Here is a 24,514-nt window from a genome sequence, read left to right as displayed (position 1 = left end):
CTATGACATTTTCGTCACATTTTGGACTACATACTAAACTATGACATTTTTGAGTGATTTTGGACGACATACTAAACTATGACATTTTTGTCACATTTTGGACGACATACTAAACTATGACATTTTTGTCTCATTTTGGACGACATACTATACTATGACATTTTTGACTGATTTTGGACGACATACTATACTATGACCTTTTTTGACTGATTTTGGACTACATACTAAACTATGACATTTTTGTCACATTTTGGACGACATACTATACTATGACTTTTTTGAGTGATTTTGGACTACATACTGTACTATGGCTTTTTTGTCACATTTTGGACGACATACTAAACTATGACATTTTTGTCACATTTTGGACGACATACTAAACTATGACATTTTTGTCACATTTTGGACTACATACTAAACTATGACATTTTTGAGTGATTTTGGACGACATACTATACTATGACTTTTTGAGTGATTTTGGACGACATACTAAACTATGACATTTTTGTCTCATTTTGGACGACAAACTAAACTATGACATTTTTGTCACATTTTGGTCGACATACTATACTACGACTTTTTTTAGTGATTTTGGACGACATACTATACTATGACTTTTTTGAGTGATTTTGGACGACATACTATACTATGACTTTTTGAGTGATTTTGGACGACATACTGTACTATGGCTTTTTTGTCACATTTTGGACGACATACTAAACTATGACATTTTTGTCACATTTTGGACAACATACTAAACCATGACATTTTTGTCACATTTTGGACTACATACTAAACTATGACATTTTTGAGTGATTTTGGACGACATACTAAACTATGACATTTTTGTCACATTTTGGATGACATACTAAACTATGACATTTTTGTCTAATTTTGGACGACATACTATACTATGACATTTTTGACTGATTTTGGACGACATACTATACTATGACTTTTTTGAGTGATTCTGGACTACATACTGTACTATGGCTTTTTTGTCACATTTTGGACGACATACTAAACTATGACATTTTTGTCACATTTTGGACGACATACTAAACTATGACATTTTTGTCACATTTTGGTCGACATACTATACTATGACATTTTTGAGTGATTTTGGACGACATACTATACTATGACTTTTTTGAGTGATTTTGGACGACATACTATACTATGACTTTTTGAGTGATTTTGGACGACATACTGTACTATGGCTTTTTTGTCACATTTTGGACGACATACTATACTATGACCTTTTTTGACTGATTTTGGACGACATACTGTACTATGGCTTTTTTGAGTGATTTTGGACGACATACTATACCATGACTTTTTTTGAGTGATTTTGTTTTTTTCTGTCTGTTCTTTGTTGCTTCTGGCTGCTCTGTTGACTCTGTTTGCCTCTACTTTGTCTTTTGTCTTGAAAAACACATGGCTAGATTATGTCATTTTTAAATGTGCTATTCAAACACATTGGACTTGGCTGGACTTAAAGCAAATTTTATCTCCGTAAACCAGATGTTGAATCACTATCACATCGCGACAAAATATGCTTGTATAGCTATGACGATATAAATATTCAGAATAAATGTTATCAGGACTTTTCCGTGTGTGCATGCTTGTCCAGAAATGTTTCTTTGTGTCTGGGTAGTGGAAAAAGCTGAAACAACGTATTAACATAACAGCCTTATTAAATATTATTAGTCATTCTACTATACATAGTTAGCCATTTTATAGTCATCCTACTAATGTGTTAATATAAAAAAATTACAATGAATCATTGCAGCTGTAGTAAAGTGTAGTAAAACAAACTGAAGCATTGTTTGAATTTATCTTTTATTGAACAGTGAGAAATGACTTGGACCTTTCTTACCTTACAAACAAAATACCTGAAACAGTAGTAAAGCAGAGGTGCAGTTGACCAACAAGACATAAACATAATTTTTTTTGGAACTGCCATCCTTCATCACCTCACACTCAGCCTGGTCTCCCAAAAACACACAATGTTGTTTTTACTTTTCTGCAAACAATAGAGAACATTTACATTTTTACAATCTGTGCAAATATTTGAATTTAATATTGTGGCAACTTAAAAAATGACAAGAAAATTTGTTCTGAAGAATCTGAGGCTTGGGTGAGGCCAAGACCGCAGGTATAGACCAATTCTGCATCTTTTTCTAGCCCTAACCAAATGATTTTTGTGCCTACTACTCACTGTCTAATATAATCCAGGAAATTGTTATTATCAAAAGTGCCAGAAGTGGTTAAAACTATAAGACTGATAGGCATGTCGTCTAATTTGGCTTTAGCATTGTGAGCTCATACCAATGTGGTTTGCACAAATTTAAAATGGCAACAAATGGTGACTGGGTTTAGCACATTTCAATATAAACTTAAATATGTGAATATAAAAGCTTGAGGATATTTTTCAAGGGTCAAAAATAAAACTCCACATATTGGCATCTTACAAAACTCGTCTCGTCTTTGCCGACGAAGAAGTCAGATATGTCTGTGTTCTGCAAAGTAATCAGAAAACGGTGCAACGCTACAGCTTGTACAATTAGAATGACACACAGAATCCTTATTCCATTCCCTAAAGAGACACAACTCAAACCACAATTTTCTAAATATCATCCTTCTACTGTAGCTCAACAGCACATTTGGCTAAGACGTAACTTGTTTTACACAACTGAGGTGGGAACATTAGGTCACAGTAACAATCTATAAAATACAAAACAAAACAAGTTGATTAACTTTGTCAAAATGAGGTTTGGCCACACTGGCTCTCATGTTTCCCATGTGTTACAATTCGATGAGACAGTCTGTGCCAGGGTAGTCTGGGAGGTTAAGCTCAAATTTCTTCTGGATGTCATAGGGCAGGAAACGTCCGGCCAAGAAGTGCTTCCCCGAGAAACTCATGGAGCACTTCTTTGGTGCTGTGAGTGAGATGAGAACTTCTGGGTTTATCCCGTCCTGACTTGGCTCTTCTACATCCCAACCTGAGACACACAGATAGAGGCATTTAGTTAGTAAGATTTATCTACCTCATGCACCTTTAAACTCCAGCCTGGGAGCCAATGCTCCCGGGCAACTGCCTGGAGGATCATTTATCATGTCTTCCATACTTTTTTTTTAATTTTGACTGTCTGTATGAAAACCCACCTGAAGGCACATCCACACTGGCAATGGGGATCTTGACTTGCTTCAGAGTGGCCAGAATACCAGGGTAAGGCTCCTTAATATTGGCGCAATCTGCATCTGGGCCCAGCATGGCATCAATCACTAAGTTGTAGGCATCGTTTATGAGTTGCACCTGGACAGAAGAACACCTCAGTTTGCACAAATGAACTTCCTCTAATCAGTGGTTCCCAACCTTTGGTGCATGGCCATCCATTCATTTTGATGCAGGTTAAAAGTGGCTATCATTCAGAGGCCAAATGAAAACTTTATTCTTCTGAATTTAACAGCATCTAACAATTAGTAGTGCTATTTCTGTTCAAAGCAAATTCTAATTGAGCTACAAAAATGCAGTGAGCAAAACTGCATTACATTCACACCAAATATGAAGTGAGTATAGGGCACAATGAGATTTTATAAGATGTGTTGCCTGGAGAGAGTAAAGCAAACATGACGCAAAGTGGATGGTGTTGTGACGCACAACTCATCTTTAACTGTTTTAGCTTTAAAATGTTTGAATGTGAACAAAGGATTGAAGTCAGTCGAAACTGAGACTCGTGGAGCGTGGTGGAAAGAATCCCACAACCATTCCACGTGTTACTCATGTGAGAAAATGCCAATGATTCACTTCACATTTGGTGTGAATGCACCTTAAACCAGGGAACATATTGTTCATCTGTTAAGCTTCCCTTTGAAAAACATGATTAAAAAGTATAAGTTTTAGCAAATTGGCTCAGGAGTGAATTTTAAAAACATTTCAAAAACAGGGGTGGCCAGGTTGTAGCTGATCTTTGTTTTTATCTAGTCATTATCACTCACTTGAAATAAATGCCTGCATTCATCTAAAACAACACACATGGAACTCGGTTCTTTTAACTTGATTCCTGTTGAGTAAGCCAACCCAAATGTGTCTCTTCCAAAGATACAGTCTTTCCTCTACAGCATTTCTTCTTTGTGTTTTTTTTCGCTGGGCGTCAGTGGAAGGATGGTAACACAACGAAGAAACTAAACACACAGTAACTTTGGAAAATACCCACTTTCTTTGACTATCTCTGCAAATTGCTAAAAGCTGTGGCTTTTGCAGACAAAAGTGGAAATTGATTTTATTCCCATTCCATATTGGAGTCATTTTAAGATGGGGATCTGTTTTCACAGCCACAGCCAGAGAATAAGTAAGAATAAGTATATGAGTATTAAAAGTGTGAGTCTAATCTTTATTAGTGGCACATCTCTGCACCTCTGCAGGCCTGTATTATTATTGTGCTCAGATTAAAAAAAAAAAATCAGTATATCAAATTTGGATTTCAAATACCAACCCTAGTTTTTCACATTTTCAAAAGCCAAAGGGTAGCAACCACTGGAACTGACCCACTTGACTTGACACATGATTGAAAAGTTCAATTGATGTTCTTCAAATAAATCACAGTGTTAGACGAAACGCTGCTGACCTCTGTGGGGAGATAGGAGAGGAAAGGAATGTCCATCTTTTCACACTGAACCGTGAAATCCTGGTGTAGACTGTGCGAGGAGCGTTTAGGATGGTAGATGGTCGGCTCATATTCCTACATGTGACGAGGCCACAGGGGATGAGGGGGAAAGAGGGAAAAAACAGGGAAAAGTTTGCGTGTTTTTCAACATTAAGACAGTGATTTCTACAAAGGTTGACGTGACTGAGCGTGGATGATCTATCGCTGTACTTTTGGCCTGACAGTACTGTTAACAAGATATCAGCAGTTGTGAATTTCTACAGTCTGTTTCCTGAATGAATTCTTTCTTTCTTTCTTACTAAACCGGAGGCGGAGAAGAGTAGAAATCCAGACACCTGCAGTCTGAAAGGTCTGTGCTAAACGGCAACCTCTGCATAGTCACGAGACCTGGCAAAATCTGGGTCCCAGACATTCTTTGGATTTTGTTGATTACATACAGAATATGACAAATGCAGCGTGAGACTGTCTGGCAGTGTGGCTTCACAGCAGAAGGAGTATATTAGAAGGATCCTGCTGACGAGACACTATCTGGTATTAGGCGTGCGGTATAGGCCGAACACTCTGACACCTGACTGGAGGATTTCTGGAGATTATCCAGAACAACCTCTGCGTACATTTACGCTCTCACATACAGCCCTGACAGACAATCTCTGGACAATGTCCATATGTCATATGCCATGTGAAACCAGTTAATGTCTATGTGAGTGTTGTTCATGCGTTGTCAAAAAAATCCCTCCTCACATCATGTTAGTGTAAGTTATTAAATTTGAAGGTTCACTGACTCTGGAGGAACTGGAGCCAATCCCAGCTGATATAGGGCAAAAGGCACAAGGTCACACCCTGGACAGGCCACAGGACACAGAGACGAACAACCATTCACTCTCACAGTCACACCGACAGTTAATTTAGAGTGTCCACTTAGCATAATAATCTATTTACATGTTTTTTGTACTGTGGGATGAAGCTCGAGTACCTGGAGAGAAAATGCAAACTGCACAGAGAAAGGCGCTCAGTCACACCGGGATTCAAACCGGTGACCTCCTTGGTTGTGAGGCAACAATGATATTTACTCAATTCCTGTAACTGAAGCTGAGTATTAAGTGTAATTTAGATGTAACTGTACAGTACATATTAGTATTTGGCAGCTAATTTCCCACATTATGGAAAAACATGATACATTTCAACCGAAGTAAAGTAATGATACAAGCAATCAAACTAATTTAACTTGCCTAAAGTTATCTTAAATCATTGACAACCATTTACCCAGGTGGAATTTTTATATTTGTTGATGCATGAATGCAAAAGTGTAACATAATAAAACTTCTTAGATGATGCTGCTCTGCGGAACAATCGTTTTTTAATGGGTGACTCACTGGTAATAAAGGGAGTTTTACAGTTGCATTGTATTGGCTGTGTATTGTATCGTACTGGTACCATTCTTCAGGTTAATTATTTAAATACTTCTCCAGGCTCTGCTTTAAGCTTTCAATAAGGGTTATTGTTGTTACAAGGAGAAGCGGCAAGTCTCTCAGACATTACCTCAAAGTCTGGGCGAACAAAACAAAAGTAAACTAAAATCTACATTACTCAATACCCAGTGAAAGTATGTTGTGTGAGGTAATATGTTGTAAATCTGATTTAAAAGGAATTGCATGTTGTGTCTTAACATCTGGACAGTGAATCCACACGGGCCCACTAAATGTTTCATCCCATAAATGACTACAGAGGTGGAGATTGTTTCTTTGGAAGGTGGGCGAGCGGTGAGCTGCTCTATGAAGGAAGTGATCTGTCAGGTGAGCCAGAACGCTGCGTCCTAAGGGGAATCTCAAACCAATCAAAGCACCACCGCCACTGATCACCTGACATCATCTCCACCATGAGCTCCACAGAGCAGACAGCGAGCAGCTGAGCCAAAAACAATCTCTTGCATGTGTGTGTATTCCAGTGTGTGTGTGTCTCCCCTGGGCTTTGGCCTTGACCTCATCAGCAGTTACACCATGGTGTGAAACTAAGAGCCCACGTGTCTGTCAGTGTTACTGAGCCTGAACACAAACAAGCAGAGGGCACAGAGAGGGTCTTTTTCCAGTCAACACTCTCATCTAACAAGGTTATACATCCTCTCCTTCAGGGATGCTGCTGCTGTCTTGTATTATTAGGTTGTTGTTTTTTTATGTTCAACCCACTAAAGGAATGAGGTCTGCAATAAGAAATTATGAAACAGCTAATATTTCAACAGCGGACGAGAAGATGAGGAGATGTCGACTGTTTAAGTTTTGACCTCCATTGAAACACAAGTTTCCAACTGCGTGCTCCAGTCAGTTGATTTTAACCACATATAATGACAATTTCTTTCGTGCCAATTAAAACGAGACGAACTTCACAAATGGGAAGTTTCCACACGGAGACTGAAGCACATGGAGTGAGCCAAACATAACATTGGGTCCACTTGTTTTACAATAATATTGTGCTTTTTTTGGGTATTTCTTTTAACATATACTCATCTACCACTTTAATCAAAGAATATCAGTGTTGTCTGGTATGCTGCCGTATGTTTTTATGGTTTCCTTACAAGATAAACAACACACACAACCTGATTTTGTGAACACGAACATCTCAGAGTGACGTGAGAAGTGAGCTGGCCCACTCGTCTGCAGCTGATCATTCTTTTCTATGCTCCGTCTGATCACATTCACAGCTTTGCATCAGGCGCTGAAAGCCACGTGTGTGTGTGTGTGTGTGTGTGCGCGCGTTTATGTTTGTGTCTAGCGTGTACATGCGTGTGTCTCCCAGCCGACAGGAATCACATCACACCATGAAAAACATACACTCTTACACAAGATCCACAGTCCAAAGTAAGTACTCAGGTTTCTGAAGTCAGAGCAAACTCAGACAAGTGTGGTCTCAGTCGGCCTATTTAAGTTTGTAGTCGAACATCATAAAAAAGACGGGAAAAAAATGGCAGATGAAGCACATCAAATATGGAAACAGTGTATAATGTTTTTACAAAAGCACTATTAACTTTTATATATGACCAAATGTGGTTCAAATACTCTTGAACGCCCCCTCAGTCCTGATAGTATTGCTTGACAGAGGACACTTTCAGATGAAGTACGCAGCATACGGAATATTCACATCGACAACAGCAACAAATATCTTAAAATATACCTCTCTTATATAGATGAACTTGAACCTCATCCTTGGAGTTAAAAGGGAAAAAGAGTGGGAGGTGAACGAGAGAGAGAGGAGAGAGAGATTCCACGGAGAACCACGACTGCACTTAAACAAAGTCTGTCTAATGTGGTTTTAATCAGAACTATAAATGAATGCAATGTAAATCCAGCATGTCAGAAACATATGGTAAAGTCTATAGATGCATTCCTCTCCAAACCAAAGCAAAAGAGTCGGGGGCAGGCGTCGTGCACTCGAATGAACTGCACCGTCTCTAAAGGATACCGTTTTAGCCATGTAATGTGTTTGGAGAGGATGAGTCCTGCCTCCAAAAAACCGTTTGTCTTCAACTGACAGTCAGTATGTGGCAGCTGAGGCGCAGACCTCATGCTCATGACTTCATATGGTGGCTGCCGAGCGTAAGACGCAGACGGCTTTAATGGGAGTAACAATAGCATGATATCATGGCTGTCTGAGTGTGCTTGCAGAGAAGGTAATGGGATAACGTGTCTGAGCCATTTACAGGAGCTGGAGTGAAATCCTATAAAGCACAGAGGGCCTGTATACACGAGCCCCCGTTAGTCTTTAAGTGAGTGAAGACTCTTTTCTCTTTCTACAACTGAGATACGATCTAAACGGCTGCATTAACGATGACTCATTTGTGCTGCACGTGTGGTTTACTTACAAATATGCGCAGGTGGCGGGCACACACCAGGCCGATGGAGCCATTTTGATCTGGACCACAGATCACCAGCACTGTTGGTTGCTTCTTTGCTAAAGAGTTGAGAGGGTAGGCCTGGAGGAGAGAGAAAACAAGAGGCAAAAGAAAAGTGAACTGAAGTTGATTTGAAACCCAATAGAATACAATCATGTAAAAACAACATGATTGTCGGGCACACACTGTTGGTGACCATTTTGTTGATGATGTTCAGATGAATGGAAATTTGTCAGACAGAGGGATAGAGATAGAGATGCACAGAGGAGAAAATAGATGTGGTTACTAAGAGAGAACAATAGTGAGACAAAAACAAGAGGATTGATGGGTGTCAGTGTTATCCCTTGGACTTCAGGCTTCTTATTCAGGGCAGGTAATCTGATCTGTCCCTCGGCTTCTCCCTCATATTCACAGTGACCTCCTGCTGAATGCCAGACATGCCAGACAGGGGTGGAAATGGAACCATGTCCATTGTCTCTTCCATCTATTAGAAATGGTCCTTTCTCATTAAAATAACCCTGGCAGCAGTGGAAAAAATACCAGCATTTTTGCAGTGGGATGCCTTCATTTATATGCCACACTTTCCATCTCAGCCGTGGCTACAGCGGGTTGCTGGCATCTGCTTTTTTTTTTGGTGACCACACGATGCCTCATAAAACACCACACACTCTGTTAGACAGGACAGGTATACGCCTGCACAATTGTCTGCTAATCTTCCAACACCTTGACTGCATTACATCATTAAACAAGAATGATTGTTCATCATTGTAATTGCAGGTTACATTGTAGGTTACAGCATAATTCCCTCAACTAGAAAAACTGAAGGAGACAATTCATGCAGACTTCTGGAAATCGTGTCCAACACGAGCCCAATAAATGTGTGTCAGAGCACAAGCTGCAAAACCAGTTAGGCCCAGAGTTTTACTGCTGTCATTAATAATGTGTCTACTGAAGGTCACAAAAAAAAACGGCAGGATATTAATAGAACAAAACAAGTCTAAAAAGTCTAAAAACAACCTATAACGTGTAAATGAAAAGGTGTTTAACTTTTAGCACATAATAGGGGATTGTGTTTTGTCTCAAGAAAACAATGGTGAGTCTTGGACCCGGTAAAGCTAGCTCTAGCTAGTTATGTAGGATTACCAATATATAAATATACATATATATATATATATTTTTTTTTTTTATTTTTTTTTTTTCCCTGCACCCGACTGTAGAGGTTAAGTCTCTTCTGTAGTGAAATTAACATAATATTTAGCCTGCTCATGTCACAGCAGATGTAGAAAGATATTATATTCACTAAGCAAAATAAATAAAGGTAAAACAAAAAAAATAATAATAACCCTTTAAAACCTAAGCCTCAAAATGTCTGTCTGGACTTTTTTGCGTATTTTAACCACCTAAATGCTTTTTCCCATTTTACCAGAATAACTTATAAATATCTGGCAACTGTGCATTAACAACTGAACAAAATTTGAACAGTATGAAACATATTTAAATAACATTTGTTTGAGTTTTTGTCTCAGTGTCCAAAAATAGGCCAAAAAATGGAAACTATGCAAAGGCGTTTTTCCAACTCTTTCCTCTCTCGTAATTACAGTAATGCAAAATGTGCTTGCAAAAATGTGTCGTCTGTGATATGCTCGGTGTTAAAGGGATAATAGTTTAGGGCGCCAGGAGGTAGAGGACTATTAAGCCTACTGTTGTAGTCATTAGTCATATGATAATATCATGCATCTCTACTGTTTTATGTCGTAGTATGTAAGTATTCATTCATTTTATAAACTTGTTTTTTGTCTTTTAACATAACATCTCTAAAGTATCCTGTAAATCAAAGGTTGTACAACCTTGTATTATTAACACCCATAAACATTGTTGTTATTATGATTGCACCATAAACTACCTTGAATGTGGTAATTTGCAGGTTATGACATATACTTTTACACAAGTTGTATGAAAGGTTTTTGTTCATCCACCGTTGTTGATACGAAACCTGCCAATTTCAGAGTTTTATTCTTCCACTGTGCACAATCCTATTAACTTTCACTCCCATGATGACAGGAGAAAATTCATATAAAAGAAATAGGACACGCTCCACATTTGATAATTGGACATAACAAGACATAGGTTGCATTAACTAGAGTGATGAATGCAGGAGAAGAGACAGCAGCTGTTTTCTCTGTCATAACAGCTCAGCAGAGAAATCATCGCACAGATTCAACGAGATGGAGGAGAGAGCGTTATGGCCACTGAGGGCCTTGGATATGATGGTTATATCAGGAGAGAGGAGCCACAGCAGGCAGAAACTCAAAGCCAATACAGACAATAATATCATAGGGCAAGGTCTTTCATTTCAATATCTAATGAGGCAGAAGCATTTAGTGGGTTTGATACTGTGTGACCTGATCTTGATGAAATGACACCACACAGTGGGACTGTCTCTAAATGTCCTGTTGTCCTTTATATTGTGATCTGCTCTTTAAAAAGAAATGGTAGCTGTAATAAGTGTAACCAGCCAGTAAAGACAATCCATTTCTTACAACTGCAATGTTCTGCCTCAGCCCTGTGGGGATTTTGTGCAGACAAATAGCTGGTTGTTGTGTGTTATTTGCTCGGCGATATAGACCATTTTCATTTGTACACATACATTTTTAGATAATTATCGCTTTTCCTTGTTCTGGTTGTTAGTTTATGTAAGAATGTATGTAGAAATAACCGGGCCTGAAATGAGCTTCCCCTGTTTCAAATACCAGCAACTGCCACTGATAATTACACAGTATAAATACACTCAACAGACACTTTATTAGACACACAGGACACCTCGTAATGTAGCAGGAGATGCTCTCTGTGTGGTGACTGTGGTGTCTCCATCACATCAAACCACTCTCGTCTGACTGCTGGCAGACATTTTCACCCAGAGAACTGCAGCTCACTGGATATTTTCTCTTTTTCGGACCATTCTCTGTAAAACCTAGAGATGGTTATGCTTGAAATTCCCAACAGATCAGCAGTTTCCCAGACCAGCATGTCTGGCACAAGCAGACACGCCACGTTTAAAGTTACTTCAATCACATTTGTTCCCTTCTCTGATGCTCGCTTTGAACTTGAGCAGGTCATCTTCATCATGTCGATGCTTTAAGTTGCTGCCATGTGAATTGGCTGATTAGACATTTCTGTGAACGATCAGATGCCAGGCGTACCTAATGAAGTGGCCAGTGAGTGTATATTAATAAAATATAACAATGTTAGATTTAACTTAAGGAGGCACTTTTAGGAAATGTGCGGGATCAAGGGCCAGGACCAACTTCACACACACACGTCTCAAAGAGTATAGCTGCCTTGATTGCAATACGGTCCCTAAGGGGGTGTCCCTTTGAAATAAATGTTAAAGACACATGTGCCTTCACTTTCAATCAACCTGAAACACACACAGGGCCTGAGAAAACATTATCAGGGTCCTAAAAAAACAAACACCCTCTCAAAGGCAGAAGAAATAGTGCCTTTAATCGTGTACCAGAGGAGCGAGCTGAAGTCCACGGGCTCCTGTAAACTATAGACTAATTTATTGCCGTGTGGTAACAAAAACATCTCCTGTCTCCACTCAGGTGATGAAAAGCCTCAGACTGATAGAGAAACACTCGCAGTCTGGAGCTGATGGCTGCGGCTGCTGGAACAGTAAAGGGATTACTTACAGAGAACCTAAACCCAATCTGGCAACCAGAGGTGTGTGAATGAGCACACACTCCTCTGTGTGGTATACTTGGAAAGGCAGCAGCAGTGGGTCTGTAGTGAAATCAGTGAAATCAGACTGTCTGCATCTCCATCTACTGTAATTTTCCTTAAATAGCAGTGATGTCATCGTAAGTGGTAGCGCTCGGCCGCCGGCGGCTGTGGGCAGCAGCGGCCCACAGCGTTCAGGCCGTGTTTGTCTAGTAAGAATATGCTGTTGCTGGGGCTGGTGGTGGAGGGTCGGGCGTCAGGCCAGTGGGGGTTGATGATAATCGAGGGGAAGTGGATGTGGTGGGTTTAATCACATACTCACACACAAAGGCTCCACTTCTGTCTAATGCTGCCACTCTGACTGTGTGAGCTTCTACCTCCAGGGTTTGTTTTTTTTCTACATTTTCTACTTTTCATTTCTTTAAATTGTTACTGTTATTTTTGTCACACTCTTTCTTGTGGGGTGGGTGTGGTCAAGAGCTGTTTATGCTGTCAAACTATCAATCAATCAATCAAGCGTTATTTATAATGTACTTTTCATACAATGCAATTTAAAGTGCTTGACAAGATAAAAAACATAATCAAAGAAAGAAATCCACCCAGCAACCGTTTCAACAGCATTATGTTAATAAATAAAAAAATTAAAAAAGAGTAAGTAAGAAGGGAGGAAAGGAAGGGAGGAAAGGAAGTGAGGAAACACTCACAAACAGCCACAAGCTCGGGAAAACCCTGGAGACTGATCTAAACAGGAGATCGAACAAGGTCAAAGAGATATAAAAAACATAAGTGGTAGTAAATAATAAATCTCAGGTTAAAGCCAAGTTAAAACGGTGGGTCTTGAGTTTATTTTTAAAAATGTGAACATTGGTTCTTTTAAACTGGAAATCTGAGCATCCACCTGCCATAATAATGATGAGCTACATTCACCTTGAAAACATTAGGTATGTGAGGGTTGATAAGCAACAAAAGTTTTGTCTGGTCTGGGAACCATTTCTTTCCCATTTCTCCTCTTTTGGTGCTGCTGAGATCTCCCCTCAGTCATCCGCCTGCTCATTTTTAACCTTTAACCTTTAACCTTTAACTGGAGAACCTTGTGTGTGTGTGTGTTGGTTTTACTGAGAGAGGATTTAAAGCTTCCTCACCTAAGATCACCTGCCTGCACGCAGCAGGAGTAAAGTTTTATTAAAAGAAATGAATGACTGGAACGATTCTAATACACACACGGGTTTGTTGTCACAAGTGGTCCCAGTCACGTGTGTTATTGACTCGTTGATTTTACGACATAAATCAACTTTATTTTCATGTTGTGTTGATGCCTTATGTTCAAAAAACAGTGTTTGAATTCCATTACGTCTCTAGGCCTTTTTCTAAAACATTTGTTTGATTTTTAAAGCATGAAACTTTTGCTGCAGGTGCTGTCGCTTTAGAAAACTTAAAATTTAAGCAGATGGGAAGGTGCTGCATCAGATGGAAGTCAGTGAACCATCAGTGTTATTTTGGAGTTGTTGTTTTAAGCTAAAATAAAGATGCATGATTCAGTGTTTCGGCTTCTTCTTTATCGCTCTTCCTGACACCAACACAGGGTTTCAAGTGTCTCAGACTCTTATTCATCGCAGCCTGTTGAAGAGCTCACGAAGGAAACCGGTGTGGCATGAATCTAAGCCAGTGGTCTGGTCAAAGGGAACCACATGTGTTCCTAACAGCCATGCACATGCAGACACACACACACTTTCTCTCTCTCTTGGCTCAGCACAGTGTAGAAGATCATAACGGAATGAAGCTGCAAACCACACCAGAGGAGAGGAGCAGCGGCTCTGGACTGGTGTCTGTGGTTGAGGAGCGCTGAGCACAGAGTGAGTTCAGGTGTTCTGCCCTGATGTTTGGTGGTGGTGGAGGTCAATGATCCGACATTTTGTGTGAACGTTAATGCAAATGAGGAGAGTGTTAAGTAGCAGCAGCTGTGACCTTATGCCCTCTTTTATAATCAAAGAGTCAAACTAGGTTCTTGCTTGGTTTAGATCAGGGGTGTCCAAAGGGCCAGATTTGATAAGGTGAAGATTCCCGGGAGGCAATGATCCCACAGATTTATAACATAATATTTTCTTTTCCCCAATTACCATTTTGAAATTGCAATGTAACCTAATCTAAGCCACACAGGAGTGAACAAATGAGAAATTTCTGCCTTTCTTGTACATCTGGAGTCAGATTTGCATGTTTTTGCAACATAAACATTTTTAACTGCAACATCTTGACATATTATTAAGATATGATTTTAATTATTAATTAACAGTTAATTCTCCATCAAACTGTTCTGGAAGTTCAGTGGCCCCCAAGTCATTTTGAGTTTGAGGCCCCTGCATTAGATTGTGGTTGGTTAAATCCACATCTTGGATTTATTTGAATTGAACATGCAACTGTGGGACTGGATTTGATGGTTTTATGCAGAGAAGGGACATAATTGGAAGGATTTGCATGACTTCCTTTGATGTGGCCCCTTTTATCCACAAAAAAACACTCAATGGATCTGAAAAAATTGCAGGTTTTCTAAAAGTTAAATTGAGTTTATATTGGGTTTTTTTGCAGATTGGTGACATTTTCAAACACTTCTGTCGTGAAATAAGTGGAACAAAAGGCAAAAGTTAAAAAAAAACCTTGACAACTCGTGGAAAACATGATTTGAAAAACAATAATGCCAAAGATCATAATACAAGTGATTTAAAGAAAAGATGAAAAATAAAGTGGAATTGCTGGCTGAATCAAACGCACACAATAACGAGCAACCACTGTTCAGTGCTTGGTGTTTCAGGTTTAATGGTCCGAAGAGCTTTTAAAAAAGCATAATATAACTCCACATTCAAGCATGGGGTCCATTTCACAATAAAACATGAAGCTCGGGCATTTATGAGCTGGAATTTGTCTCTGTTTTGATTTATCGTGTTGTGCACGACTGGATCAGCCAATAACCACACAGCTATGTATGGATGGAAATTATGAATGACTTACAGTATGCTGTGTTGTGCTTGGTGGGGGGGGGGGATAGAAGCAAAGACAGTGAAATCAAATGAGATCTGGAAGACAGAAGGTTGTACAGACCTTAGTGATGGCGAGAGCGCATGCTTGTCCCCAGATTTCTATCAGCTGCTGTTGTCCAAACCTGTAGTCCCTCAGTAGCTCTGTCTCAATAGCGGCGGCCTCCCCTTTACTGTCAGACACAGAACAACATGGTCAGTGAGAGATGAACAGGATCATGTTTGCTAATCAGTATCATCCATACAAACATCATCAGCTGCAGGTCGAGGTGCAAAGGAGCAAAAGTGGACGGTGACGACAAGCTTTCTGCTCCAGGAAATACTTTGAACATGATTCAGATTTAGTGCGTCAGCAGAAATGTAAAGTATTTATAGCACCAATCGCATTCATGCCGAAAATGACCATGACGCTTTTACAGATGGAACATTCCTTTTAGTTATTTAGGTTTGCGTGCTTTGCAGCCTCCAAACAATTACACAACCAAACCAAATTTGTTTTTTGTTTTTAAATTGCCATGACACTTGTTTATTCATTCATTCATTGTTTACTGCTTTATTCTCCACATCCAGACAGGTTGTCAGTGCATCGCAGGGCAACACAGAGTCAAACAACCGCTCACTCTCACATTCACACCGACTGTCCAATTAAACTCTGTATGTTTTTGGACTGTGGGAGGAAATCAGAAACCTGGAGAAGAAGAAAAACACGCACACACGGGGGAGAACAGGCAAACTCGGCCTCGGGCACAAACCTGGGTCTTTTTTGCTGTAAGGCAACAGTGCGAGTCACTATATGCTGCCATGTGGACGCATCATTTATGTATTTATTTATGCATGCATGTAAATATGACAGATTATGAAGCCATAATCAGAAACAGAATAACACAAAATACTAGACTGCAAACATTGAGAGATAACAAAGACAAGAACAAAACAAAACACACACACATGTACAGTATATCTATATACATAGCAACAATGTGTTAAAAGTACGGTGATATTGCGATAATACAACCTTATTTCTAGAGTAATCACCAACTAATATATGGGTGATAACAATGTAAAATGTGTGTGAATTTCACCTTTTTACAAACACTTTAGGTATTATCCTGATTCACATTACCAAGTTTTTACCTGGATATTATTACTATTGTAATATTAAAACATACTGTGACATTGTTATTACTGAGCTGGACACTGCATTAGAAACAAGATAGTATTATCAAAATAGTTCCTACATATGTTACCACACTTAGCCACATTATTACTGTAATGTCATTTAAATTTAATAAATAAATTAAATTGTTACCCCTTTTTCCTTTTTTCTGTGCCAAGTTTACTTTTTAGTCACTTGTTGTTGTTCTTTATAATCCTGGCATTAAAAGAAACACACCAGTGTCATGTGCTCTTTTTTTTTTGCAGAGCTGTAAGGCTCAGGCCGACACCGCAGCAGCCATTTACAAGGTGGCTTTCCGTTTTAACCTGATTATTAGTCTGTTTCCAGACACTCGGAGGTGACTGCCATACACAGTCTGCTTTATAAAGTGTGGCCACAGAGTTTTCCCTGCAGACTGACTCACACAGGTCTGTGAGTCAAGGTGTTCTCATGTATACCTTCACAGATTCTATCAAAGCCAAATACATGAGTGATGAACTGAACTGTGGCCTTCATAGTTTTGGGTTCAGGTTTCTCTCGTGTCAGTCCTGAACTGATGACCATTCCGCTTCCCTTGGCTGATCTGGTGACACCGTGAACGATGGATGTTGTGTGAGTTCATGTGTTTGTAGAGTAGAGAACACACTTGTGTCCCCTTTTATCAAGACTGTGCAGAGCAGCAAAGGGCCAACACAGACCCTTGACGTCTGCCTTCTTCATCTTCACAGCCGATTCCCTTATATCCCTTTCACTCTACAGACACCTGGTGGTCATTCTCAGCACTGCAGCCCCTCTTAGTGTCTAACCTATTGACGATCATTCATCAGAATAACCCAGTAAGTGCACAGGACAGAAGGATCAATGCACAAAGTCAATGTGGCACTTCTAATCAGCACGGAGCCAAATGATCACTTCACTGCCTCTCAGAGAGTATGAGCAGCTCTGTGTCTGTGAGACACAGATCAACGGGGCTTTGTTTGAAATGACTGCAGGACATATAGACTGTACACACTATACAGCAACAGTGTTAACAGCAATTTCAGTATTAAATAGTAAATAGTACGGACTGCATGTAAATCTGTGGATTCTGAACTATCCTGTGACATTATGTGTGTGTGTGTGCTTGTATTTGTATGTTTTCTGGCTGGTCCTCATCTGTTAATGGGTTGAGGATTTAGGGTTGCATCTTCTTGTGATGGTTAGGTATTTAGTTGTGATGGTTAAGGTTAGGCTGTAAACGTGTGTGTGTGTGTGTGTGTATGTGTGTGTGTGGGGGGGGGGCCCGTGGCATTTACCTGAGCCAGTGGAGCAGTGACAGCAGTCGTCACCCACAGCTCACCTCGGGGAAGTTTCCTGAGTCACTGTGACAAATTGATCTTTGGAAAGTTCAGCCCCGTCCACAGGGTTTGCTCTGTGTTTCACTGAGCGCGCTACACTATGGCACCAGAGCTTCTTGCAGTTTGCACTCAGCATGAATTGATTCTGAAAGAGAATGGGCTACTTAATTAGTCAGGCCTTTAGGGAGGAACCCACTAGTGTAAAACAGGGGAAAGGAAATCAAATGTTGTTTTTGGGGTGGAGACATGTCACACTAACAGTACTGCTACTGCTGCTGAACAGGATATTGATTCTTATCATTACTGGCAGAACAAAGTGCTGTGGGTGTGCAGCTCAATATATATATATATATATATATAAGCCAGTAGGATTTACCACAAGGGAGCAGCACAGTGTTCCGGACTGACTAAGGACAGATGGCAGTTTCATGCTGCATGTTAACCATGTCTGATCTAATTATAATTTAGAACCAAACGTTCATTTACCTGCAGCTATTATTAAAAGACACTGGGGAACTTGGTAAATGTAAAGGAAAAGTGGTTATACAGCTATATGAAACCCAATCCTCAAATAGAAAAATGTACAGGTTTGTGCCGCTTCAGAGGAATGGGCTCTCATTCTCTTGCACCTGAAGTCACAATCATGCCGCAGGCAGCAGCTTCTCCCCAGAGGAGGAGATGATTTCCCCACGCTGGGCGTCATGTGCCTCTGCAATGTGTCGCCGTAATTGTAGCCGTGCTCAACTGTGATCATAGCCAGCTTAATGAGTGTGTTTACTTTACACATGAGATAAGGTAAAATGAAACTTTAATGGCCCCTGGGAGGAAAATAGTCACACTGCAGTGGTTAATGAAGATGTGTACACAGCAAAATAAGAATAAGAATAATAAGAATAAAATAGATGGTGGAGAGATTTGGGTCTATAGGAACATTCAAATGAAAAATGGAAACACGTTCTTACTGTTTGTGCAACATATGAGTAAATCTGTGATCATATAACAACCTGCAAAATGCAAAGATAAGACACACTGACACCTATTATACAATCTATGAAAACCTCTACTGCAACAGCCCTGCAATAGATGTACTGAATATAAAAGTGTCAGGTGAAAACACCACTGAAGAGTTTCTATTTTCTACCAGTGACGGACTGAAATAGCCACTTCTCACCACCACCTCCTCCTCCTTGTCCTTTTGATTAATTTCTATCTTTCCAGCATCATCTGCTGGTGAGATAAGTAGCACAAAAATAACTGACGTTAATTTAGATTTTGCCAGGATGCAATTTTCAGAAACACTTAATCTCGACACGATTAAGTGAAAAAAACCCATATTGCTAAAAGCTCATAATACTCGCACTTACTTACAATTAAAATGTTTCCTCAAAAAATGCTTTGGTAGTAGTTTTATGATTTGGTGTAATAGAGATCTAATGTCAAGTCAAAAGTAAAATATACATACATAACAGAAAGATTAAAAATAATAATAATTTAGATGTAGTGTTTATTAAATGTATTAGACCACCACCCAAAGCCACAGCTTCCTTATAAATTAACAGCATTGGTAATTATCAAATCATAATTTTTTTATGATTCTGTAATGGTTAACACACCAGTTTGTAGAAGCTCTTTAGCCAAAATGATATTTTGAATGCTAAAATATAATTATTATTGTTATCTGTGAATTTACTGTTTTACAAAAAAATTGTAAAACGTGTTATTAAGATGTCAAATTTTAATTATTTACTTGCATTCCTGAATAGAAAAATGTGTATTATATATGTATACATATATATATATATATATATATATATATGTTTTCTGATTTCTGGGTGGTCTACAAAACGTTTTAATCACTGTATATTCAGGTCATCGATCCAGTTGCAGATACAAAACCTTAGAGTCTTCCGATGAAAGCACGTCACCATTAGCGACAAAAGTTCTCGCCTTAAATATACTGCAGCCCTGTCACCACCCATCCCAGATCTACAGTCGTGTAATTAAGTGAACTGCCATGTGCAGTGGGGAACTGCTCTGTTCTATTAAAGTGCAGGTAACAATTAGTCCCTCTCCTGCTGTAAAAAAAGAAAAAAGAAAAAAGAAGAGGACAGAAAGAACGAAAACACTCTGTTATTAGGTTCACAGCTCTATTCTCTGCCTGTCCTTTCTCCCACTTTACGTCCACCTCCCACTTCATCCCCATACTCAACTGCTGTTAATGACACTTCAGGCCTTTTACACACAAATTAAGCACCACAAATAGTATCTTAATTACAATTTCATAATTTAACTCAACAATAATTTATGTTTTTCTCTGTCTATCACTGTTAATAGAAAACAGTGATGATTCGGCCTAAATGCAGTGAAGTGGAGGTTTTTTTGTGAGTGAGTGGACTCTTGTGTTTCCTCACTGTTTAGCAAATAATCTCTCAGTGGAGGATTATTTATGCCCGTGTTGTTGATCGCTACCAAAACAACAGACAGTCATCCTCAGCAGAGCAAAGATGCGTCTTCTTTCTATTGCGATGTTTGCGGTGTTGTGATAGAACTCGTTTAATGAAGTCGTTTTCATTGGGGTCTTTTTGATTGAGATTATGTTAATTGGAAATTGAATTGGACATTGGTGTGAATGTAATACCTGCCTGATTTTCCAGTCTGACTAGATTTTAAAAAGGTGGGAGACCACAGACACGACAGACTCTATATTTTATTTTCAGTGTTTTAATCATGAGGAAGCTCAGACTAGACTTCTATTTCTATTCTATTCTATTCTATTCTATTCTATTCTATTCTATTAAGGCCCTCATTCCAACTGGGGCTCAAACCCGGGTTTTCTTGCTCCAAAGGCATGAGTGCTAATCACTGCACAAACCGCGTGGCCCTCGGATGCACCCAAAAACATTAAAAAGGCATCAGTTAACCCCTCACACTACAGCATAATTTGGCCAGATAATCTGTTAAAATCTGCCTACAATCAGAAGACATGATTATCAGAGGTGAGGGCCAGATTTTGTCTCTGTGTGTTGGCCCTGTGATTAACTGCTGACCTTTCCAGGTTGAACCCTGCATTTTGTCAGCAGGGATTGGCTTCAGCTCATTTAAAAGGATAAGCATATAGATGATGTGTGAGTGCATTTAAGTGCATCTCTGACTTGCTTCCACAATTTAAACCCATTAAACCACTTTATCAGGTACCAGTTTGCCAAGTGCTGAATGGATTACGGCAAAAAATTGAACATTTGCGTTCCCGTATTTTATTCTATGTTTACTGTATTTAAACTGTGAACTGTGTCATTTAAAATGAATTTATTTTTCATGTATCTCTCACAAAGACCAATATAAGCTTTCTTACAATTATGCATAAATGCATAAATGCATAAATGTGCATCCCTGTCTGTGGAACAAGAACAACAACAAAAAAAACTGCAGTATTTTCCACCTTGCAGTGCTTCACCTCTTCTGTACTTAACACTGATGAATTTTTTTTCCCTCCGTCTTTGACGATACAGAGCGATGGCAGATGTAGGAGTGACAGCAAGACAAGAGACACGTGCAGAGAGAAAACAGAAGGGATGACTCACCCCGTTTGATTCAATCTGCTCTGTTGTGTGATTTTTATATATATATACAAACATGTTTTTATCTGAGGAATGCCTTTGAAGGAACTGCTCAAGCTAAAAGCAAGAACACACCACTTTATTTTGAGTCTCACTTTCATCACTTCCCTGAAGATAATCTCGTTACAGATGCACTCAGTGTTCCAGCTAAAAGGATTCGGTCATAATTTTGGTAAGCCATGCTCGTGTTCTACAGACCATTACAGCAGGCACTGTGCTGCTGCTGGGATTATAATCAGATTATCAGTGGGTTTTCCACATGTATGTGTGTGAGTTCTTGTATTTATTACCTTAAACACTGACCTTACCAGGACCAGTAGTCCTAGTGGAGATCAAAATCTGGTGATGACATTAAGAGTAGGAGGGGCTGGACCATGGGCGGAGCTAGACAACACCTGGACAGAAGACTGTAAATGACAGGTAGCCTCATCAGCTTTTGCTTGTTTGCAGTCATGACTTTAGCACGTGCAGAGAACTCTGTGCTCTCATTGGTTACTGACGTGATGTAACACAGCCAAAGCTGCTAACTAAAAAAATAGCCTGTGAGACTAAATCTGCCACATTTGCATCACAAATATATGAGGTGATGACCTGTACAACTGCATTTCATTATCCTGACTGAAGCGTGAGAGGATACCATGTCTCCATCGCCACCATGTGATGATAAAGCTGTGCGGGAGTCTCATAAACAGCCTCAGCTGACAGATAGCAGCTATAGCCCATGTGCCATGTGCATATGTATGTTCTGACTTCCCAGCATGATCCCCCCCTTCATCCTGCTCAATTCTTATCAAATCAGGATGCATGATTCACTTTGTCTCCAGCCTCCTCTGAGCAATCATCTAGCTCTGGCTATATGTGGTGGTGAGCATGAGAGACACAATCACGTCCACGCGGCTGTCTCCACGAGTATCATTCTTTCAAATTGGGCTTAATCAGTTTATCAGCCTGCTCATGTTCTTCATATCCGGTACAACGAGGCAGCCATTCTTTTGATAATGACAATCAGTGGCTCATGCATTTTGCTCTCATCCATCATTTTGACCCAGATCAGACGTGCACCTGTAACACAGAGGAGATGACGGAGAGGCTCTACCCAAAGCCACAGGTGTTGCACAGCTCATTTAAGTGCTTTATTTCCTCTGGGTTGAGCGTCCCTGCTGCTGATGTCCGTCCATGAGTCATTGGTATCCCTCACTTTAAGAGGTCATGTGACTGAAGAAAGGGTGAGGTCGGTGATCTATAAGAAGGAGGGAGCACCCAGCGACAAATACACACAGATATCTCAAAGATATATCTATATGTATGTATATATATATATATATATATATATAGTCATTTAGTCACATCCCTTTCATTTTCACTGTTGCAGGGAGCAGAACAGTTAATAAAATGCCTAAGCCCACTGGTAAAGACATAGCAGATATATGCCGCTGAGTTTAATAACAACAATCCATCAGCTGCACCACGCTTTAGGTGGATCGTTGTCTTTAGAGACAGATCTGGATCTACAATCTCTGTCTCTCTGATCCTGCTTTGGTCAGTATTGTATAACCACGTGCATCAACGGAAAACCTGAGACGGACTGCATCAACAACGGCTAAAACCAAAACATCGATTTTCTACTCGAGCTCAAAATGAAAGCATTGATTCTGCTGTGTTTCTATGAGACCAGCAGACAATAATTCATTATGTACAAGAAAAGAATGACCTAATTCTTTTCTTACTGGCTGGCGTGTCCCTTATGCACGTTCCTGGCACCATGGCAACAAAGTTGCCATAGATGTGACAGCACATGAAAAGTGAGAAAAAAATAAAATGAAATAAAATAATACATGGCTCTCACAAGAATAAGCCATAAATCAATTTTAACAACTACCAGATCAGAATTTGCATTTTCCACAATGTCACACATGCTCTGATTGTCAGGGTTCTTTGGATGTGTGCATATTATTATTATTTTTTGCAAATGTCCCTTTAGTGAGAGCAGTTAGGAATGAGGCCATGTAAAATGAAAGTGGATCTTTCTCTGGTTCCCATAAGGTCCACTGAATATTTGACTATATTTTCATTGTGTGCAACTATCTACTGTAGCTGCTTAGCACCAAAGAACAGACCGGCACCAGCTGGTAAACATGGCGAGGCATTCAGCTGTTAAAGAAGCGGACATTTGTCTTGGGAAATGGAGGAGAGAGCAAAAAAAGACAGAAAAAAGAAGGAGAATATTGTATCGCGTTGAAAGACACTTGGTCGTGGACGTGGTCTTCTGGTTAGAAAACAAACAGCCTTGTTTTGTGATTTTGTGTGACCAGGGCCATGAGAATGTTTGAAACTGAACTGAAGTTCATAGATGTCACGTGGAAACATGTAGGCACCTATGGGACGTTGATAGCTGTCAATCAATTTGGATTTCCACTCATATGTGTTGTGTTTTTATCAATTTATCAATCGAACGACAAACTCCCACACTCACACCTACAGTCAATTTAGAGTGTCCAGTTTACCTAATCCCCATAACCGCATGTTTTTGGACTGTGGGAGAAAACACATGCACACACGGGGAGACCAATAACTCCTTAGGAAACATTTTACTGACATTATAAATCAAGTTTCCCATCAAAACAGATTTTTTTTTTTGCAACCAGCAACAGAGTCGCCCCCTAGTGGCTAATTGCTACTTCCAAAGCTTCACCTTTCAAACAGGGAAGACAACATCCATTTTCATTTGCAATCAAAGTTGAATTGTATCACTGTATTGGTACAGTTGTGTACTTCTCGTACGTATGATATGATGCCTCAGCGCTGTGGCCACACTTTTAAATAAACAGTATTTGTTAGCGACTTGCAATTGTACTGTTGTGCAGTCTGATGGCAGTCGGCACAAACGAGCCTCCCCAGTGCTTTGAGGCTCGTGGCTGAATGAGTCTGTGGCTGAACAAACTCCTGAGCGTCCTCAGCTCAGCGCAGAGAGGATGAAAAAGCACCTGATAAAAAAAAAGCACAGAGTCCCCCCACTGACTCTCCCTCCCACAAAAAACTGCACATTGTGTTTTGTTGCAGAATATCAAAGTGCAATGCTTGTTATGCCAGCTGGAGTGTGTG

At 39.7% G+C, this 24,514-nt stretch overlaps 1 protein-coding gene across 1 annotated transcript in view; it reads right to left on the bottom strand.

Moving 5' to 3' along the window:
* Positions 1-1,824: 1,824 nt before the first annotated feature.
* The window catches only part of yjefn3 (YjeF N-terminal domain containing 3), a 35,973-nt gene continuing 13,283 nt past the window's right edge, over positions 1,825-24,514 (bottom strand). Inside the window, exons 2-6 of the mRNA XM_058639391.1 lie at positions 15,367-15,475; positions 8,524-8,634; positions 4,632-4,745; positions 3,169-3,319; positions 1,825-3,005 (exon numbers count right to left, since the gene is read on the bottom strand). Coding sequence (XP_058495374.1) covers positions 2,809-3,005; positions 3,169-3,319; positions 4,632-4,745; positions 8,524-8,634; positions 15,367-15,475 — 682 coding nt within the window. The 3' untranslated portion in view covers positions 1,825-2,808. The remainder of the gene's footprint in view (positions 3,006-3,168; positions 3,320-4,631; positions 4,746-8,523; positions 8,635-15,366; positions 15,476-24,514) is intronic.

This window comes from Solea solea, chromosome 9, assembly GCF_958295425.1.
Source record: "Solea solea chromosome 9, fSolSol10.1, whole genome shotgun sequence".
Lineage (NCBI taxonomy): Eukaryota > Metazoa > Chordata > Actinopteri > Pleuronectiformes > Soleidae > Solea > Solea solea.
This window is presented reverse-complemented; position numbering and strand designations above follow the sequence as displayed.